Source organism: Cherax quadricarinatus, chromosome 39, assembly GCF_038502225.1.
Source record: "Cherax quadricarinatus isolate ZL_2023a chromosome 39, ASM3850222v1, whole genome shotgun sequence".
Taxonomy (NCBI): domain Eukaryota; kingdom Metazoa; phylum Arthropoda; class Malacostraca; order Decapoda; family Parastacidae; genus Cherax; species Cherax quadricarinatus.
This window is the reverse complement of record NC_091330.1, coordinates 30,708,495-30,731,551: the sequence shown is the minus strand read 5'-3', so window position 1 is coordinate 30,731,551 and position 23,057 is coordinate 30,708,495. Positions and strand designations below refer to the sequence as shown.

The 23,057-nt window shown below is 41.2% G+C and overlaps 1 protein-coding gene across 1 annotated transcript; it reads right to left on the bottom strand.

The window, feature by feature from the left end:
* Positions 1-393: 393 nt before the first annotated feature.
* On the bottom strand, positions 394-21,020 carry LOC128696238 (zinc finger protein 436-like). Its single transcript, XM_053787367.2, has 2 exons — positions 20,898-21,020; positions 394-5,326 (listed from the first exon to the last, which is right to left on the bottom strand). The coding sequence occupies exon 2, from the start codon at positions 3,850-3,852 to the stop codon at positions 2,902-2,904; it is 951 nt and encodes a 316-aa protein (XP_053643342.2). The 5' UTR covers positions 3,853-5,326; positions 20,898-21,020; the 3' UTR covers positions 394-2,901.
* Positions 21,021-23,057: the final 2,037 nt, after the last annotated feature.

The following is a 23,057-nucleotide window of genomic DNA, read 5'->3' as shown; positions in this document are numbered from 1 at the left end:
TCTTCCCTTTCTCTTCCTCCCGGTCTTCTATTCATCAACAACAGCCTTCAATAATGGTAACTGTCATGTTGAATGTTCATTCTTCTGTTCATGTAAATCTATCTTTAAGGTAAAAAAAAAAATTATTGTTGATACTTCTGGGTGTCTGGAACGAATTAATTGGATTTACATTATTTCTTATGGGGAAAATGGATTCGAAAATCATCAATTTCGATAACAGTCACACTTCCAGGAATGGATTAATTACAAAAAACGAGGGACCACTGTATTATATTCAAGAGCAAGTGCTAAACCAGTATGGGTCATACAGCACCTGGAAAATGTGAGGGGTTAAGGGTTACAAATATGTTTTGCGTGTGTTGATCCCCGGTACTGGTGAGTGATAAAGCTTCGGATCCTTGTTACTTTATTTGGGTTCTTGTACACAGGTAGTTTGTTTGAGTGCCCTGGGGCCCAACCTGCTGGGCCCCACTGCAAGGGAGACAGGAGTGACTTGTTGTCTCTAGGATGCATGGGCAACAAGTGAGGCAGAAGCAAGGAACAGGGCACAAAACACAAAATAAAAGCATATATACATGTGGACAGAGCAACAACAACAAAAAAAAACTTCCTACAGGGAGGGAAGAAAAAAAGAGAAGGTGTGCTAAAACATCTTGGTCAAAGGCAATGAGACTTGGAGGCATCACTGCATGTCTTCCTGCATCTGGATATATACTGCAACACATGGAGACATTGCTGCAGCTGAGCTATGAAGTATCAGGGTACGGTCTCATCTGGAACAGTGAAGCAGTCATCATGGAGTAATTGCTGCAGGGTTCACTCAACCTGGGGCACAACCTGCTGGTGCCCTTGAGTGAGGTGTTGTCAGTACTCGGCAACTGGGCAGGACTTCATCTGGAAAGTGACTCATCTCTCGACTGGTACTGTTGCTGGGCAGTCACTGCAGGGAACACAGTGCAGCACAGCTTACTGGTGCCAGTGAGAGTCATAGCAGGATGACTCAGGTGCATCATCTGGGAGTCATAGCAGCTTACACCTAACTGGAACGAGTGGGCTAGCAGTCAAAGTGAAATCATACCTTGTGCAGACTGCTCACTGAAGAGGAAGGCTGCGGCTTGATGACGTCATCCTCTCGATCAGAGTGGAAGTCAGACCAGAAGTCACATTGAGGTCACATGGGGGCTTGGCACTTGTAACCTGATGCTTGGACTGACTAACGTCAGTCATCAAACGATCACAACAGGGTAACGTAACACAAGTGTTAATAATCTGCGCTCAAACCAATCATTCATCAGGGACACATGTAATGCACACCCGCACTGCACACCTGGTAATACAACAACACATGGTTTGCACTAGAAAATGCTTTTCTTTGCAAAAATTGACACTGAGGCATTTGTGAATGTGGGAGAACACTAGTAAAGGAACAATGAGAGGAATTAATATGTGGCACGTATCTTCTCTCAATCGTTCTTGACAATACTGAATATGAACTGCTCACTATGAAACTATAACACTGTCGATGGGACATCATGGGGTGATGTCAGGTGTGACATCGTGAGGTGATGTCATGGGGAGACATCATGAGGTAATGTCAGGGTGATGTTGGGCAGACATCATGAGGTGACATCAGGCAGACATCCAAGTTTACATCGCGAGGTGACGTCAGACAGACGTCCTGGAGTGACATCGGGTGACAGGCAGACGTCCTGGAGTGATGCCGGGTGATGTCAGGCAGATGTCCCGGAGTGACGTTGGGTAGACGTCCTAGGTGATGTTGGGCAGCATGGTGACATCCTGGAGTGACACTGGGCAGCATGGTGACATCCTGGAGTAACGTCGGGCAACATGGTGATGTCTCAAGGTAGCATCAAGCAGCTTGGTAAACCATGTGGCTTGCTCGACATGGCTTGCAGATCTATGTGGCTTGTAGATCCACATAACTCGGAGATCCATGTGGCCTTTTCCACATGGCTTTGAATGACCTCAGGCACTTGGATACACAGCTCTGGCAATGAATTCACAGAGAATACAGCAGTGAGGGTGTGAGAGCATTGAGTGGTGCTGAAGAGTAGTGTTATGGTAGGAGCGTGGTGGTGTATGGTAAGTGTGGGTGAGGTGAGGATTCCACCATTTCCTCCTCCCTACCCACAAACATGTGGAGAATCAACCACACTGGATGCAGAATACACCACAAAACTCACCTCTGACTTGCTGAAATAGCCATGCTGAACTGAACAACAGCAACGTACAGATGACACTGAGCACGTGACTGACAAACAACATGGGTCGCTGTGGAGTCGCAAGGGGATGCCGCTAAGATTTCTTGAAGAAATTCAGCAGATTTCGGCCTGGATCCTGCTTGTACCTGTGTCTGGCTGCTGAGACTTGCAGACACAATATCAGGATATGTTGAGAAATGGATGCTGCATGTACTGGCTGATGAAGTAGACAGCATCATCATCTTCCTCCCTCTCTCTGGGCAAACAGCTGCTGCAACTGCCACTTGCCACCAATATTACAAATATCTTTCATGTGTGTTGATCTCTGGTACTGGTGAATGATAAGGCTTCAGAGCCTTGTTACTTTATTTGGGTTCTTGTACACAGGCAGTGTGTTTAAGTGTCTTGGGACCCAACCTGCTGGGCCCTACTGCAAGGGAGAGAGGAGTGACTTCTGGTTATCTCCAAGATGCCTGGGTACCAAGTGAGGCAGAAGAAAGGTGATGTAGTGTGAGCTGTGGGTAGGCCCATGCAGTTACTCTCTCTAGCGGAGACTATCAGAACTAAGCATGTAGGCTTACTGTCTACATATATGATCAAAGAAGGCAAGGAGTAACTCTAATTTCTCGGATTAAGAGCCCATTACCAGCATCAAGGCAACCTCCTTAGAAGGAATTCTCTAATGAGTGAGCTTCAAGTGTTGCAGAAGTTGAGATTTTTTAGAAAAATCTTTTAGACATTCAGAACACTTGTATGGTTTATTTTGTGTATGAACTGTCATGTGCTTTTTTAGGGATGATCTCCATGAAAAGTGTTTTAGACATTCAGAACACTTATACGGTTTTTCTAGTGAATGAACTCTCATGTGTCGAATTAGGGTTGATCTCCGTGAAAAGTGGTTTAGACATTCAGAACACTGATATGGCTTTTCTTGTGAATGAACTCTCATGTGCTGAATAAGGTATGATCTCCGTGAAAAGTGTTTTAGACATTCAGAACACTGATATGGCTTTTCTTGTGAATGAGCTCTCATGTGTTCTGTAAGGTGTGATCTCCGTGAAAAGTGTTTTAGACATTCAGAACACTGATGTGGTTTTTCTTGTGAATGAACTCTCATGTGTTGTACTAGATCTGATCTCCGTGAAAAGTGTTTTAGACAGTGAGAACACTGAAATGGTTTTTCTTGTGAATGACCTCTCATGTGTTCTATTAGATGTGATTTACGTGAAAAATCTTTTAGACATTCAGAACAGTGATATAGTTTTTCTTGTGAATGAACTATCATGTGTTGTATTAGGTGTGATCTCTGTGAAAAGTGTTTCAGACATTCAGAACACTGATATGGTTTCTCTTGTGAATGAACTCTTAGGTGTCGTATTAGGTATGATCTCCGTGAAAAGTGTTTTAGACATTCAGAACACTGATATGGTTTTTCTTGTGAATGAACTCTCATGTGTTGTATTAGGTATGATCTCTGTGAAAAGTGTTTCAGACATTCAGAACAATAATATGTTTTTTCTAGTGAATGAACTCTCATGTGTTCTATTAGATGTGAATTACATGGAAAATCCTTTAAACATTCAGAACACTGATATGTTAGCTCCCTTGAAGGAACTCGGATGTACTGCATCTTGCTGTGAAAATTTTATATCTGAAGTAATACAGATGATATAATATCCTGGTCACAGTCAATGTTGGTAATAAAGTAATACAGATGATATAATATCCTACATACAGTCAAGAAAAAAAATTACTACATATTAAAATCGGCAACATAAGATAACACAGACAACTGAATATGTTATTACTTCAACCTAATGTTTAGAAAGATAACAGATTTTTTTTTAAAGTAATACAGCTGTACCTTGACTTACGAGTTTAATTCGTTCCATGACCAAGCCTGTAACTCAATTTGCTCATATATCAAATCAATTTTCCTCACTGAAATTAATTAAAATGCCATTAATCTGTTCCAGAACCCAAAAAAAAAACCACCCCAGGACCAGGAGAAAATACTTTAATACAACACTAATATCTATGGCTTATTTATCTTTCAGAATTGATCTAATATGACATAATAAACACTGTAAGTGACACAGAAACATGATATATACTCCAGAATGAATAAAATAGGCCATAATATGGCGAGTGTCCAGGACCAGTCCGAGCATATAAAATCATTACTGCTCCTTCCTATGTGTTCTTTGGTCCTGGGTAAGAGAAAACAGAGTTTTTGAGAGGCTAACTGCACTAGATCACTAGTGAAGTGATGTATGAATATCTCAGAAATAAGTTATTGACTTATTTCATGAAGCCCATCATTTATTATTGAAGTAAATGCAATAATATTGACAGGAATCATAAAAAAAGATTATTCTACAATTAGCTTGTGGAATATTGGAAATGTTCCACATATTTTGGGACTTGTGTGGGAGTAAAGGGCAAGATATTTTGCATTTGTCAAAAACTTAGCAACTTTATTTTTTTGTAGAATAACCGAAGATAATTAGATGATTACCTCCAGTGAGAACATCGCACTAGCATTTCGTTGTGCCATTTAGGTCGGGGTTCTTGCCAAATGTCATTTTCAGTAAATATTTTTTTTTTCAGTAAATATTTTTTTTCGCTCGCAACTCGGATTTTGGTTTGTAACTCAAAGCAAAAAATCGACTGAGTGACGGCTCGTAACTCGGAAAAATCATAAGTTGGAGCACTTTAAGTCAAGGTACCACTGTATAGTTAAATATTAGTAGAGAATAAATCCTAACTTTTTTAAGACTCAATACTTCATTCTTATAATAAATCAACTAAACATTTATATAATAAGCTAATTAACTTTATAATGGTAATAAACTTTATGGATGTTGATAATACATGTACAGTATTATATTAGTATAAGAACAATACTATTTCAGTATGTAATGTTATATCCAGCAGATGCTGAGTATGGATGTAAAAGTCAAAATAATGATGTGATCTGCCTGATACAAATGAAGATATTTACAATGTATTCATGATAATGTGGTCAACATTGCTTACACTATTTCTGTCACTTATATCACTTGTAAGCAATGTAAACATAATTCTTCTGTTGAGTTGTTGACCTGTAATAGGAGACAACACATTAGTCAGGAACTGAAGTACATGTATTAAATTTTTATGTATGTTGATATACAACCAAATGTCTAGATATTTTATGTTTTTTCTTATTAACCTTTTCACTGTTGAGACATCAAAAATAAGTGCTCACAATATCAGCATTATTAAAAAAAATCTTCTGAAATGGTAGTGAATCTTTTTCCAAAAGTAATGACACCAAAAATGCGAAATATGATGGAACACTTATGTTATTACAATGGCACAAAGACAGCTGTCTGGGAGCAATTTACACAGCAATTTTACCTTATTTCAGTCCTGTTATGAGCCAATTCCTCTAGTCAGTTCAACGAAATTATTTGCTATTTCACCAAAATTCCTCTTGATCTAACAACTGAGCACAAGAAACCACACATTTAACTAAAAAAACTACTCTATTAAATGCACAGACATTGGTAATTTGGCCAATTCACAAAAATAAATTAAGAAAACCCACTTTAACTCATACGGGGCCAGTGTTACTGTACTATGGGTTTGAAGCCAGGGTCGGTCGTGTAATTCTACGCCATGAGCTCAGCTCACTCATCAGCTGTGAGTGGTAAATTTGCGCCTAGATATGATAGAATGGTTCTATGCAGTAAGTGTGCATCATATAAAAAAATCCTATGGCAAGCAGTGCATAATGAAAAAACTGCAACAGTGTTTTTGGTTTAAAACAGCAACTTTGCAGTGTATTTTTGCATGATTTTTATGGTTGTATTTTCAGTTTCTTGGTCTCATTTGACAGAACAAAAGATATGTAATAGAAATAAAGATGATTTTTGGTTGGTTTGAAGACTGAAAGTAGCTTGAATTCAGTTCACAGTAGCGGAAATGTTCGATTTTTGTCGATATACCAGAGTACACCTGGCCACTGACACTATACAATTATTACAAAAATGCAGTAGTCTGCATAACAGTAAATCTTCATTTTTTTGAGTGAATAAAAATTTAAAATGGAAAGCAAGTGCAATATAAGAGAGGCCTGGAGACATAACTAATGAATGGAGGAAATGCTTTTTTTTTACTGTCAGGAATGTCTACATTGTGAATGTTGCAACAAGGAGAAGGCTGGAGGCAGTGGAGATGTCATGTCTGAGGGCAATGTGTGGTGTGAACATAATGCAGAGAATTCGTAGTTTGGAAATTAGGAGGAGGAGCGAGATTATCAAAACTATTATGCAGAGGGCTGAGGAGGGGTTGCTGTTGAGGTGGTTTGGACATGTAGAGAGGATGGAACTAAATAGAATGACTTCAAGAGTGTATAAATTGGTAGTGGAGGGAAGGCAGGGTAGAGGTCGGCCTAGGAAAGGTTGGAGGGAGGGGGTAAAGGAGGTTTTGTGTGAGAGGAGCCTGCACTTCCAGCAAGCGTGCGTGAGAGTCTTAGATAGGAGTGAATGGAGGCAAATGGTTTTTAGGACTTGATGTGCTGTTGGAGTGTGAACAAGGTAACATTTATGAGGGATTCAGGGAAGCCGGCAGGCCGGACTTGAGTCCTGGAGATGGGAAGTAGAGTGTCTCCATTTTGAAGGGAGGGGTGTTAATGTAAGTGTGCCTCTAGCAAGACAGTGATGGAGTGAATGATGGTGAAAGTTTTTCTTTTACGGGCCACCCTCCCTTATTGGGAAATGGCCGATGTGTTATTAATAAAATAAATTATTTTTTTAAATTAGCAATATTTAAATTAGCAAATTACCTCAAGACACTACTAAAGTCACTTTCAGAATTCACAATGAGGCAGCCATTAATAACCTCACAGCAGCAGTGACAAACATTGACTGGCACACTGAGCTAGAAATCTATACAGATATTGACGAATGTATTAATAATTTTCTAAAAAAGACCCAATACCTCTATAACAAGCACTGCCCCCAAAAAACTAAACAGATGACAGCTAAGAGACTGAACAGTCCCTGGCTAACACCCAGCATCCTCAAATCCATAAATACAAAGCACCTATATGAAAAACAGTACAGAATGGGTCACATAACCAGAGACCAAACAAAACGTTACTCGTCAATCCTAACCAGACTGATAAGAAGGGCTAAAAAATTGTATTATGAAAACAGATTATCCAACTTACGAGGTGACATAAAAAAGACCTGGAAAACCCTATCAGAAATTCTAGGAACAAAAAAGATATCATGAAATAGCGAAATTGAATTAACAAAACCAGATGAACCCCAACTCCCACCAACTGAAACAGCAAACAGACTCAGTAATTTCTTCTCCACTATAGGAAAAAACCTTGCCAATAAAATCCCAAGCTCAGATACCCCACCAAATGACTACCTCACTGGCAATTACTCGAACACACTGCTCCTAGCTCCAACTAACCCTACTGAAGTCTCCCTTATTATCAACACACTAAAAAACAAGACAGGAGATTTAAATACCTTACTACCCTTTATATACAAAAAAGTGTCACAAGTGCTATCACCAATCATTGCAACACTCTTTAACAAATCCATAGAATCCTCTACCTTCCCTACAGTTCTCAAAATAGCAAAGGTCACCCCGATCCATAAAGGAGAAGACCAAACAGACTTGAATAACTATAGGCCAATATCCAATTTACACCCTCTCTCTAAAATCTTCGAAAAATTAATTCATAAGCGAATCTATTCCTACCTCATCTCCCACAACATACTCAACCCCTGCCAATTTGGGTTCAGGCCTAATAAAAATACTATCGATGCTATTATACACATGCTAGAGCATATATACACTGCAATAGAGAAAAAAGAAGTCCCACTGGGGATCTTCATTGACTTACGTAAAGCTTTTGATACAGTTGACCATGACTTGCTCCATATAAAATTGTCGCACTATGGTATAAGAGGGCACTCCCTCAACTACCTAAAGTCTTACCTCAGCAACAGAAGCCAATATGTGTACACAAATGGGGCAAACTCTTCCGCACAGCCAATTACAGTTGGTGTCCCACAGGGAAGTGCCCTCGGCTATTGGGTGGCCCGGTGGCCTGGTGGCTAAAGCTCCCGCTTCACACACGGAGGGCCCGGGTTCGATTCCCGGCGGGTGGAAAAATTTCGACACGTTTCCTTACACCTGTTGTCCTGTTCACCTAGCAGCAAATAGGTACCTGGGTGTTAGTCGACTGGTGTGGGTCTCATCCTGGGGGACAAGATTAAGGACCCCAATGGAAATAAGTTAGACAGTCCTCGATGACGCACTGACTTTCTTGGGTTATCCTGGGTGGCTAACCCTCCGGGGTTAAAAATCCGAACGAAATCTCTTCTCTTTCTCATATACATAAATGACCTACCAAATGCATCACAACTACTCAAACCCACACTATTTGCAGATGACACTACATACGTCTTCTCTCACCCGAGCCCAGTCACGCTAGCCAATACTGTTAATACCGAATTACAGAAAATATCTACCAGGATGAGGACTAACAAACTTACTCTAAACATTGACAAAACCTACTACATTCAGTTTGGTAACAGAGCTACAGACGTCCCTCTTAACATAATGATTAATGGATCAACGATCACAAAACTCACAGAGGGAAAATTCTTGGGAATCCACCTTGATAATAGACTCAAATTTCAAACACATATACAACAAATTTCCAAAAAAATTTCCAAGATACGGTACCATGTTCCACAGTCAGCCCTCCTGGCCCTATTATCACTCATTTATTTACCCCTATCTCACCTATGGAATTTGTGCATGGGGCTCAACAACAATAAACCATCTCAGACCATTAATTACCCAACAAAAGGCTGCAGTCAGAATGATAACAAATTCCCACTACAGACAGCACACTCCACCAATATTCAAAACTCTAAACCTACTCACCATACAAAACATCCATACTTATTACTGCACCTACTACATACATAGAACACTTAACTCTGATATAAACCCTCCCCTCAAACATCTCCTTACCAACATCAACAGAACACATGACTGTAACACAAGGCACAGACCACTCTTTGATGTTCCTCGTGTCCATCTCACGCTATGCAAAAACTCAATGCACATAAAAGGCCCTAAAATCTGTAATTCATTACCTGTGAATATAAAAGAAACTGTCTGTTTATAAATTCAAATCTCTTCTCAAAAATCACTTACTCACCCACAACTAAATAAATACTGAATAATTGTATCATATAAATTGTATCTCATAAATGTTTCTCATTATTGTATCTCATAAATGTCTAACCTGCGACCCAATCAAACTTTGTTATTTTTTTAATTACATTACCTAACAGAATACTCCATTCTAATGAATGCATAGCAACACAGTAAATGACCATATGACCTGTCTTTGTAATACTCATTTGTGCTAAATTGTCATCTGTTTAAAATAATGTTTTTACCACTGAATACATCATTGCTTAGTTAATCTTAAGTTAATTTTAAGCCTGCCCATAATGCTCTGCATACAAGGGGCTTTGGCATGCTGCACTTTAATAACTGTATTCCTTTGTACTTCCCTGTATCATGTTCAAATAAATAAATAAATAAATAAATAAATGTGAAATTGGCCAAATTACCAATTTCTGATCATTTTATTGGGTAGTTGAAACAGGTTAATGGGCAGTTTTTTGAACTAAATTGATAGAAGAAATACTAGTAAAACAGATCTGGGTTTCATCAACTGGAAAAATGGAACTGTTCAAAAATAGAAGTCAAAGTGGGCAAAATCTCCCATGTATAATGATACCCAAATAGTGAAAATATCTCAAAAATTTAATAAATAAAATAAAAGTTGAGAGAGAGGCTTGAAGGGCTGACAACTGTTGATCTATCATCATACATAATATAGCAAGTGATGAAGGTATTGATGTGTAGTGATATAGTGATCTTAAAATGTGGATTATAACAATCTTGCAGTCAATCACCAGTGCAAAGTGTATCATATATATGGTGTAATATATGGGAGTAAATACGGTTGAGTGGCACTAGCGGATTATTGCCAGAAGATGACAGAGAAGTGGAAATAAAAATCATATGAGTAATAAACTATCGTCATAAATGATGTAGCAAGTGATAAGGGCACTGATATGCAGTGATACAGTGATCTTAAATTACGGATAATAATGATCTTGCAATCAAACACCAGGGCACACTGTATAATATATGAGTGTTATACAGTGGAACCTCTACTTGCGAGCGGATCCACGTGCGAGTTTTTCCAAATACAGTGGACCCCCGCATACCGTTGGCCTTACATAACGTTAAATCCGCATACCGCTACATTTTATCGCCAAGATTTTGCCTTGCATACCGCTAAAAAACCCGCTCAACGCTGTTCGTCTGAGACGCGTCTATGTGCGGCCTGAGCCACGCTCACATGTTCCGCCGGTGGCATTGTTTACCAGCCAGCCTCCGCGGTAACATCCAAGCATACAATCGGAACATTTCGTATTATTACAGTGTTTTTGGTGATTTTATCTGCAAAATAAGTGACCATGGGCCCCAAGAAAGCTTCTAGTGCCAACCCTACAGTAATAAGGGTGAGAATTACTATAGAGATGAAGAAAAAGATCATTGATAAGTATGAAAGTGGAGTGCGTGTCTCCGAGCTGGCCAGGTTGTATAATAAACCCCAATCAACCATCGCTACTATTGGTGGTACAGCTGCTGCTGCTGCTGTACCACCATCAGCTGCTGCTGCTGCTGCACTGTCAGCTGCTGCTGCTGCTGTAGCACCATCAGCTGCTGCTGCTGCTGTACCACCGTCAGCTGCTGCTGCTGCTGTAGTACCGTCTGCTGCTGCTGTAGCGTCGTCTGCTGCTGCTGTAGCATCATCTGCTGCTGCTGTAGCACTGTCAGCTGCTGCTGCTGCTGTAGCACTGTCAGCTGCTGCTGCTGCTGCTGTAGCACTGTCAGCTGCTGCTGCTGCTGTACCACCGTCAGCTGCTGCTGCTGCTGTAGTACCGTCTGCTGCTGCTGTAGCATCGTCTGCTGCTGCTGTAGCACTGTCAGCTGCTGCTGCTGTTGTACCACCATCAGCTGCTGCTGCTGCTGCTGTAGTACCGTCTGCTGCTGCTGTAGTACCGTCTGCTGCTGCTGTAGCATCATCTGCTGCTGCTGTAGCACCGTTGTTGGTGTGGCTTATTGAGAATACCAAGAAACAATTAACCCCAGAGAATTTGCCACCCAGGATAACCCAAAAAAGTCAGTGTCATCGAAGACTGTCTAACTTATTTCCATTGGGGTCCTTAATCTTGTCTCCCAGGATGCAACCCACACCAGTCGACTAACACCCAGGTGAACAGGGAAAAATGCCTGGAACTAGTGCTCATATTGGTGAATTTAAAGCCAGCAAAGGTTGGTTTGAGAGATTTAAGAATTGTAGTGGCATACACAGTGTGATAAGGCCTGTTCTGGAAGAAAATGCCAAACAGGACCTACAGTACTCAGGAGGAAAAGGCACTCCCAGGACACAGTGTCTCATCAGTCATTGCTGCATCTTCAATAAAGGTAAGTGACATTTATTCTTCATTTAGTAGAGTAGTACATGCACAATATATATTGTGCATGTACTACTCTACTATTGTGCATGTATCCTTCTCTTTGTGTGTAGGAAAATGTATATTTCATGTGGTAAAATTTTTTTTTCATACTTTTGGGTGTCTTGCATGGATTAATTTGATTTCCATTATTTCTTATGGGGAAAATTCATTCGCATAACGATAATTTCGCATAACAATGAGCTCTCTTGCATGGATTAATATCGCTATGCGGGGGTCCGCTGTACGAGCAGTTGATGGGTTGATTTTTTGCTTCCATACGCGAGCAAAATTTCGACAAGCAAGCAGACCTCAAGGGAGGTTCCTTGATGCTGGTGAGGGGCTCTTGCTCTTGATCTAGGGAATTGTATTTCATTTGTTTGTTGGACTATCTTATTGAAACTTGGGCAATGTGTGATGGAAAGATGCTTCTTAATGTACACCAAAAATGAAAGAAATCGGAGCATAAATAATGGAGTTCACTTCTCAGCAATTAGCCACCCCTTAGTGGTATTTTTGTATGGTTTTTATGGTTGAATTCTCGTTTTTATGGTCTCATTTTATAGAATGGAAGATATGTTACAGAAATAGATATGATTTTGATTGCTTTCATAACAAAAAGTACCTTCAAATTGAGCTCAATGAGGGAGAAATGCTCGTTTGCTTGACTATGTTCAAGAGTAAACAAATGCCATCACTGTCCATTCCAATATGCAGTCGTGAATGGGTTGACATCATTTATACAGTGGACCCCCGGTATTCGATGGCATCGGTATTCGATAAATCAGGTATTCGATGCATTTTAACGCAAAAATTTTGCCTCAGTATCCGATCGAAAACCCGGTATTTGATGCGATTCGTACGAGACGTGCCCACGTGTGGCCTGAACTGCACTGTGTGTGCCAGTGTTTACAAGCCAGCCAGTGTGCGTGCATCTAAGGATACATTTGGTACACTGTTATGGGGCTATAGGACCCAACATGTATTTATAAGTAACAGTTACTCTGAAATACCTAATTATATTGAATTGATGGGGACTTTGCTCTAAATGTCAGAAGGACTGATCAACCTTATGACCGAGAGGCAGCTGGGTCAAACCTATTTTTCTCAATATAATAGGTTATACTATAGATACATAAACACACAATTTAAATAAGTAGTTTATAAAGTTGTATTTCTTTTTGTAAAAGTAAAATTAAGGTGTGGTAGAATTGTGGTAACTGGAGAAGTGTGCTTGGCAACAGTCTTTTGTTTTGGTGGGAGGAGCTTAGCCAGGCTCTCTCTCTCTCTCCCTCTCACTGACTCCCTCTCTCTGTGGCTGACCTTCAACCTGGCAGGATCTCTGGGTCCTTCTTCTATCTTTTGGGGCATTATGTGTGCTCCAGAGGTGAGTTTTTATAATTTAAGTTGTGGCCACCATACCCAGGGTGACTAAAGTGTGTCAAAACACTGGTTAGCCAGAGTTATGTCAAGAGAGAAGGACAAAAGTTAATAAGGTACACCATGTGGGAGAACAGCTATGCAGTGTGTAGATCGTTGTTTTGAAAATGTGAGGCTGTAATTGTATATTCTGTACATATCTATTGAGAATAGTTATATTTTTATAGTAGTAGTTTACATAACCTGTGAAGAGGGCTGGTGAAAGGGTATCAGAGACACTCAGGATGATCAGCCATGATGTAAGTATTACCCCTAGACAAATAAGACCATTAAGTAAAAGCTACCCCACACTAGAACATGTAGTGAGAACCTTACTATCAAAGTAATAAGGGACAACCAACGTAACATGGGGGCCTGTCCGGGAGAGTTATTTGACTGCTAAAATAACTCAAAACATTCTTTGAACTATATGTGCTGGTATGGGGTAATAACAGTTGCATGTTTCTGGTAGAAGATTTACCAAGGTGGGTCAGTGGAAGTGTTGTTTTCATATATTAGTTTACAGGTTGTTTTTCTCCTAAGGTAGGAGAAAGGTTGAGTAACACATTTTTTGTTGTGGTTATGGTAATTGCTATGTGCATAGTTTACATTCAATTTGTGTTATTTTATGTGCCTGTGGGAAAACTTTGTCCACTGATACTGTAAGAGGGAAGCAAGTGTTTAAAGATAAAACTATGTCAGAAGATGAGTCTTCAGATTTTTTAGGCTTCAGGGAAGAAGGTAATAATTCATCAGTAAACATGCCTGTTAACAGTGAACATGAGGGATCACCTACTCCAGGTGATATGGAAATGGAGAGAATGAGACTTAAATTAGCAGTACTAGAGGCTGAAATGAAATTAATGAAAGCTAAGGAGGAAGAACGTCAAAGATTAGGAGGTTCTGAACAAGAGCCTGAGCAGTACTTTAACATAACTAAAGCTGCAAATTTTGTCCCTAAGTTTACAGAGAGTGACCCAGATAGATATTTTTCTTTTTTTGAGAAGACTGCTTTGGAGCAAGGATGGCCCAAACAGAAGTGGGCTACCCTAGTTCGCACACAACTTGTAGGTAAAGGATTCCAGAGAGTAGAGACTCTGGAGGGGCAAGATTTTTCTGATTATGATAAGATTAAAGAGGAAGTATTGCTTGCATACCAAATGATACCTGAGAAATATAGGCAAAAGTTCAGGAATCAAAAATTTCAGGATGGGCAGACCTTAACTGAGTTTGGGAATGAGAAACTGTTCCTTTTTAAGAAATGGGTTTGTTCTAAAGGAGTTAATAAAGACTATAACAAATTAGTAGATCTGATGGTTCATGAGGAATTGTACAATACAATCCCTGTTGACCTCAGAGAATATTTGGAGGACAAAAACCCAGATAATCTTTCAGAAGCACTGGATCTAGGTGACCGATTTTTGGCTCGCAGGGAATTGGTAAGTAAAAACAGTCATGCTGCTTCTGAAAATTTCCCCACTCATTCTAAACCTTATTCCAAGTCTTATGGTCATAAAGGTAAGTGGGACAAGAATTTTCAGGAACAAATGAAGGCTGAGGTGCCCTATAAAATAGAAGGAAAAGGTAAGTCAGCTGGAGTTCAAAGTTTACCTAGACAATCAGATAATGTTTCAGGTCCTCGAGTAAACAGTACCAGTCCTACACCAAATGGTAAAAATACCTTTAAGAGTTATGCCTGTTACTACTGTAACAAAACTGGACACACTCAAAAGTTTTGCTGGTCAAGGCGGCGAGATCAGGAAAGGGAGGAACCACCCCAGAGGACTCTAACTGCAGAGATACATCCAGTTGCCTGCATTAGGTCTTCAAGGCAAGGTGAGGAGGAACCTTTGGATCTAGACCCCAGGATGTGTATATTTTCTAGTAGGTCCACAGTTGGTTTGCAAAAGGATGTAGGCAGAGTTGAGAACATATTGTCCTTGAGAGATGGATGTAGCACCTACTCTTTGCTACGTGCTGGAGTGCTACCAGTGTCTAAGGATACCTATACTGGGGTAGATATATTGTTGAAGGGTATTACGGGTTCAACCATAAGGACACCGGTACACAAATTATGGGTAGAATCTACATACCAAGTTGGCTATCTCCCTGTAAGTATCTCAGATGAAATTCCCTTCGAAGGGGTCGACCTCTTATTAGGGAATAATGTTATGGGCCTGTTAGACAGTGAGGAACAACTAGTTTGGGGGAAACCAAGTCCCAAATGTTGGGAGGAAATGGCTAGGAAAACCCTGCCAGACCTTCTCCCTGATGGTTCCACCATGAAAAGTATGGCTCATGATCATGCTACCAACAGTCTTCGTGATATTTCTCATGAGGATGGTGAGGGCTTAAGTTTGGTAACTCTGCTTTCTGATGTTGAACTGCAGTCAACTGAAGAAAAGGATGTTCCAGCCAGAGCTGAGCATGATTGGAGAATGGATCAGTTAAATAGTGTGAGAGAGGCTGCACCTGCTAGGGTGCAATTAATTTCTGTGCAGGAAAATGTCGCTGTTGCTGAGGAAGAGATTTTACAGTTAAATAAGTGTTTTCATTTCAGGGAGGAAACTCTTATAAAGAATTCACCTCTGTTTGCAGTATCGATGGAAGGAGAACAAGGGCTTTGTCCCCAGGTGGTGATGTCCAAGGTTTCCAGGCATTTCTTCTGGTCTCAGCTGTGGGAGACTGTCAGAGAGCATATTGAGACCTATCATGCCTTTCAAATTATAGGGAAACCTAGTCGAAGTATTAAACCTGTTCCCCTTCAGCCGATTTCAGCACCAGGTGAACCCTTCAGCAAGCTGGTAGTGGATGTCGTTGGCCCACTCCCAAGGACCAGAATGGGAAATAATTATTTACTAACAATAATTTGCTCCACTACCAGGTACCTGGAAGCAGTCCCTCTGCATAAGATAACTGCTCATGTAGTCTTAAGGGTTTTGATGAAGTTCTTTTTTCATGTTGGTTTTCTTCAAGCAGCACAAACAGATCAAGGGTCTAACTTTACCTCAAAGTCTTTTAGAAATGTTTTGAAGGGACTAAAAGTAGAGCCTCAGTGTTCAACTGTGTATCACTCTCCATCTCAAGGGGAAATAGAGAAATTACATCAAACCCTCAAGACAATGATGCAAGCCTATGGTATAGACAATACTAACAACTGGGATGAGAGGATCCCTTTCTTTGTATTTGCTGAGTGGGGAAGCACTCTGGAATCTCTGAGCTATTGGTTTGGGGAGGATGGTGATGCTCCCCCCTCGGAGCTTTTTCTCAGTTTCAGATACTGTTTGGCTCGTATGAGGTGGATGGTACCAGTGAACGTGCTCATCAACCAGACCAGGATGATGATGTGGGACCATAATGTGGACCATGATACTCTGGAGGCTGGAGAGGAAGTGCTGATACTGGAGCCAATTCATGTGAAAATCTGTATGGCAAGTTGCTGTGAGCTGAACATGTTGTGGGGGAAGTTCCCAGGGGTTAGATATAGAACTCACACCCCTGAGCAGAAAAAGAATGAGTATAATGTACACAGTAACCGGTCAAAGGGTTTGAAGTTGTGTCAAAAATTCAGAGAGACCAATGTTTTAATGGAATGTAAAGGGCTGCAAAACAATAATCTGTATGAAATACCAAAAGTGTATTCAAGAAATAACATGTGTGTAAAAGATTTTGGGAAATGCATGCTTGGTGTTAATGAGAAAAATGTTGGAGAGTTGGCTCAACCACCTTGGAACTTTATAAAAGTTTGGGATGTCAGTAATGGGGAAAAGTTGAAACTCAATGAAGAAATTGTTAAGGAAGCTGAGCCAATTCAACAATTTTTGTGTGGGAAAAATCTGTATGAAAAAATTGGAGATGGAGGAAGAAGTGAAATTCTTCCAACACCAGTTTGTAGTGCTTAGTGAGAGTCAGTGGGCATTCCCATGCTTCATGGTTCCCAAATTAGATGGCACCCTGGGCATAAGCACTGACTACCACAAAGTACGTTTAACAACTAAGGTTTACAGGATTAGAAAGATTGATACTTATGCACTAAGAGATGCAAACATTTTAAATAAACTAAAACATGGGGCAGGAAGATGTGATTTCCATGGCCTGTGTTTCAGTACCATTTTCATGTGTGTAATGTAAATTGTGCTCATTCTGTGCTTAAAATTTGTGTGTGAGATGGAACGTGATGGTATTTGTGTAAACTTAATGTATCCAACCTGGGTGCAAAGAGATGTCTTTGGTGTTTGTTGTTGTACTGCAAGAGGTTGCAGAACTGTTACTATCAGTGAGCAACCTTCTAAATTTAAATGTAAACATTTTACCACAGGAAAGAAAATTTTCATTTTGGGGCTGGCTATTCAGCATTTGTACATGTCTCAGGATCTCTTCATCCTGTTCCTGTGTATGGTGACTAAAATCAGACTCTTAAAATAGGCTTTGTTCCTACAGCCTTTTAATTTGGAAGTCAAATATATAAAAGGCTCAGAGAATGTGGTTGCTGATGCTCTCTCTAGATGTTTCATGTAGATGCATGGTGCGTACTTTGTACATAGTGTTTGTCTTGTGCTGACCTTGTTGTTTTTGCAGTGGTGGACTCTCGGCGAGCCTGAGTACTCTCTACCAGCCATCTGATTGTGAAGGAGTCGAGTCAGAGCCAAAAGTGTGACGAGGGTCAGGGTGTACGTAAATGTGAGTTGAGGCAGTGGTTGACAACCTTCGGTAACATGAGACGTTCAGGAAGGTATGTGATGTTGTGTCTTGGTGTGCTCTATATACAAAACGGCCCGACGATTTGCCTTTGTGGTCCCTTGGACCCCTCCATGTTCTATGTCAGCCTCCTCTTCATAAGTTTGGAGGATCTGTGTGGAGTGGGACCTCGGAAGATGGGCTTGAGTGCCTGACCATGTTAAGGATCGTGAGTGTTGACTGGAAGTCTCACTGTTTGGTTCGGCCACCAAGTGAGAGACACCTTGACATGTTTTGTGAAGTTTCCTGCCTGGTGTATGCCTGACTGCTCTGGGTTTGGCTCTACTCTCGTCTCCTGATCAGGAAGATGCCACCCTGGAGTACCAGTTGCTTGCTGGATTACCGCAGCAGAGGCACAGGCCTGTTGGTGCGGGCTTTCACAGTGGGCATTGTGTGCAAAATTTTGCATTGTAATGTGTATTGTTTAAAAGTCACTAAAATTGTAAATAGTTACACACTTGAGTATATGGGTATGGTTAAAATGCTTTTCTAAAAAAAAAAAAATTCTGCAATCTGTTGTAAATAACAGTAAAGTGAAGAGTAGTTATGGTGCTAGGAAATATGTAGCATTTCTAGTAGTCTTGTTTACCGCCTTCAGACTTAAGCAATATACTTTTTACTAGCCGTATCCTGAGGGACACGGCTAGCTTTTGTGAGACTTCGTCTGGAGGTGGGGGTGTTATGGGGCTATAGGACCCAACATGTATTTATAAGTAACAGTTACTCTGAAATACCTAATTATATTGAATTGATGGGGACTTTGCTCTAAATGTCAGAAGGACTGATCAACCTTATGACTGAGAGGCAGCTGGGTCAAACCTATTTTTCTCAATATAATAGGTTATACTATAGACACATAAACACACAATTTAAATAAGTAGTTTATAAAGTTGTATTTCTTTTTGTAAAAGTAAAATTAAGGTGTGGTAGAATTGTGGTAACTGGAGAAGTGTGCTTGGCAACAGTCTTTTGTTTTGGTGGGAGGAGCTTAGCCAGGCTCTCTCTCTCTCTCCCTCTCACTGACTCCCTCTCTCTGTGGCTGACCTTCAACCTGGCAGGATCTCTGGGTCCTTCTTCTATCTTTTGGGGCATTATGTGTGCTCCAGAGGTGAGTTTTTATAATTTAAGTTGTGGCCACCATACCCAGGGTGACTAAAGTGTGTCAAAACACTGGTTAGCCAGAGTTATGTCAAGAGAGAAGGACAAAAGTTAATAAGGTACACCATGTGGGAGAACAGCTATGCAGTGTGTAGATCGTTGTTTTGAAAATGTGAGGCTGTAATTGTATATTCTGTACATATCTATTGAGAATACAGTTATATTTTTATAGTAGTAGTTTACATAACCTGTGAAGAGGGCTGGTGAAAGGGTATCAGAGACACTCAGGATGATCAGCCATGATGTAAGTATTACCCCTAGACAAATAAGACCATTAAGTAAAAGCTACCCCACACTAGAACATGTAGTGAGAACCTTACTATCAAAGTAATAAGGGACAACCAACGTAACATACACTCCATATTATCACTGTTTTTGGTGCTTGTTTCTGCAAAATAAGTCACTCTAGTGCTAACCATTCGAGAAAAAAGGTGCTAATGACTATTGAAATGAAGAAAGAGATAATTGCAAAGTACGAAAGTGGAGTGCGTGTGTCGGAACTGGCCAGGTTGTATAGTAAACCCCAATCAACCATCTCTACTATAGTGACAAGGAAAATGGCAATCAAGGAAGCTGTTCTTGCAAAAGGTGCAACTGTGATTACAAAACAGCGACCGCAAGTGTTAAAAAATGTTGAGAGACTGTTATTGGTGTGGATAAATGAAAAACTGATAGCAGGAGATGGCATCTCTCAAGCGATCATTTGTGAAAAGGCTAGGCAGTTGCATGACGATTTGGTAAAGAAATTGCCTGCAACTAGTGCTGATGTGAGTGAATTTAAGGCCAGCAAAGGTTGGTTTGAAAGATTTAAGAATCGTAGTGGCATACATAGTGTGATTAGGCATGACCACCTGACACGGTCAACAACTGCTGCTCCCTGAGCATCTGGCACACTAAACACCTGCTGCTCCATGAGCAATTGACACTAAACACCTGCTGCTCCCTGAGCACCTGACACACTCAACACCTGCGGCTCCCTGAGCACCTAACACCACACACACTCAACACCTGCTCCCTGAACACCTAACACCTCACACACTCAACACCTGCTGCTCCCTGAGCACAGAGCACCTCATACTCAACACCTGCTGGTCTCTGAGCACCTAACACACTCAGCACCTGCTCCTCCTGGAACACCTGACACTCAACACCTGCTGCTCTCTGAGCACCTGACACACTCAACACCTGCTTCATGAGGACCTGGCAAACTCAACACCTGCTGCTCCCTTAGCACCTGACACATTCAACACCTGCTGGTCCCTGAGCACATAGCACACTCAACACCTGCTGCTATCTGAGCACCTGTCACTCAACACCTGTTGCTCCCTGAGCATCTGACAATCAACATCTTCTGCTTCCTGAGCATCTAACACCTCACCCACTCAACACCAACTACTCCCTGGGCACCTAATACCTCACACAATCAACACCTGCTGCTCCCTGAGCACCTAACACACTCAACACCTGCTGCTCCCTGAGCACCTAACACAATCAACACCTGGTGCTCCCTGAGCACCTGACACATTCAACACCTGCTGCTCTCTGAGCACTTGTCATATTCAACACCTGGTGTTCCATGAGCACATGACACACTCAACACCTGCTGCTCCCTAAGCACCTAATACCTCAACACCTGACCATGTTTGATAATACCATATATATATCACCCCTCAAACTCTCTCTCTATCATCTAGCACATGAATGTCGTATTGTAATACACGCAGCTGTCACTCACCTATGCTAGAGGAGAAATAACACAAGTGGTGGCCAGAGAGAACTACTCGAGTGTTGTTGTTGTTGGGTTTTATAGGGCAACTGACAGCATGCGCCGTATTGAAGCCAGCCTTCCAGCGCCCGGAAAAAGAACCTAGACGAAGATTAAGAGAGAGATAAGATTTCGTTCGGATTTTTAACCCCGGAGGGTTAGCCACCCAGGATAACCCAAGAAAGTCAGTGCGTCATCGAGGACTGTCTAACTTATTTCCATTGGGGTCCTTAATCTTGTCCCCCAGGATGCGACCCACACCAGTCGACTAACACCCAGGTACCTATTTGCTGCTAGGTGAACAGGACAACAGGTGTAAGGAAACGTGTCGAAATGTTTCCACCCGCCGGGATTAATGATACTCAGCATGGATTCACAAGAGGCCGGTCTTGTCTAACTAATTTATTAACTTTCTTCAGTAAAGCTTTTGAGGCTGTTGACCACGATAAAGAATTTGATATTGTTTACTTAGATTTTAGTAAGGCATTTGATAGAGTTCCGCACCAAAGACTGTTGAAGAAAGTAGCAGCTCATGGCATTGGGGGAAGGGTGCTCTCGTGGATCGAATCATGGCTCACAGACAGGAAGCAGAGAGTGTCCATAAATGGGGTTAAATCCGAGTGGGGATCAGTAACAAGTGGGGTTCCACAGGGATCAGTCTTGGGCCCGTTGTTGTTTATAATATATATCAATGATCTTGATGAAGGAATTACTAGTAATATGAGCAAATTCGCCGATGACACGAAGATAGGTAGGATAATTGATTCAAACGTAGATGTTAGGGAACTTCAGGAGGATTTAGACAAACTCTACTCTTGGTCAGAAAAGTGGCAGATGCAGTTCAATGTAGATAAATGCAAGGTTCTTAAGCTCGGGAGTGTCCATAACCCTAGCACTTATAAGTTAAATAATGTAGAACTTAGCCATACAGATTGCGAAAAGGACTTGGGGGTTATGGTAAGCAGCAACCTTAAACCAAGACAGCAATGCCTAAGCGTACGTAATAAGGCAAATAGATTACTGGGATTTATATCAAGAAGTGTAAGCAACAGAAGTCCAGAGGTCATACTGCAGCTTTATACATCATTAGTAAGGCCTCACCTAGATTATGCAGCTCAATTCTGGTCTCCATATTACAGAATGGACATAAATTCGTTAGAAAACATTCAGCGTAGGATGACTAAATTAATACATAGCATTAGAAATCTTCCTTATGAAGAAAGATTGAAGACTCTAAAGTTACATTCACTTGTTAGACGAAGAATGAGGGGAGACCTGATCGAAGTGTACAAGTGGAAGATGGGTATTAATAAAGGGGATATTAACAAGGTCTTGAGGATATCTCTCCAAGAGAGAACCCGCAGTAATGGATTTAAATTAGATAAGTTTAGATTTAGAAAGGACATAGGAAAGTATTGGTTTGGAAATAGGGTAGTAGATGAGTGGAACAGTCTACCTAGTTGGGTTATTGAGGCTGGGACTTTGGGTAGTTTCAAATTTAGGTTGGATAAGTACATGAGTGGGAGGGGTTGGATTTGAGAGGGACTTGCACATCAGAGCTTGTTTCTTGGGTGGCACTGAAAATTGGGTTGGTCAAATGTTGTTAGTGGGATGAATTGTAAAGGGCCTGCCTAGTATGGGCCAACAGGCCTGCTGCAGTGTTCCTCCTTTCTTATGTTCTTATGAATCGAACCCGGGCCCTAGGTGTGTGAAGCGGGAGCTTTAGCCACCAGGCCACCGGGCCACGAAAGTGGAAGGATGCTGATTAATAACTGCGTATTATATGTCGTTAATGCACCCTGAAGCCAGCAATAATTCGCAGGTACAGGCCAAGATCTCCTGTCGGTCTGGAGGGTCAAACCCCTCCCCATTGAGGAGAGGTAGGGTTAAGGATTGCACCCTAAACGTGCGCAAGTCCGTGCAGAGTGGTAACAGGGCAACACAATAAGAAGTGTTCCACCGTCTCAGGCAGTGAAGGACACCATGGATAGTACGGAGAGTCCGTCAGCCGAAGGAGGTGCAGATAAGCTGCCAGTCGTGAGTGCCCAACCCGGAGGCGAGTCAGTGCAACATCCACTGATCGATTGGGATGAAGAGCCCAAGGACAGGGGCCATTGAAATATTGGACAG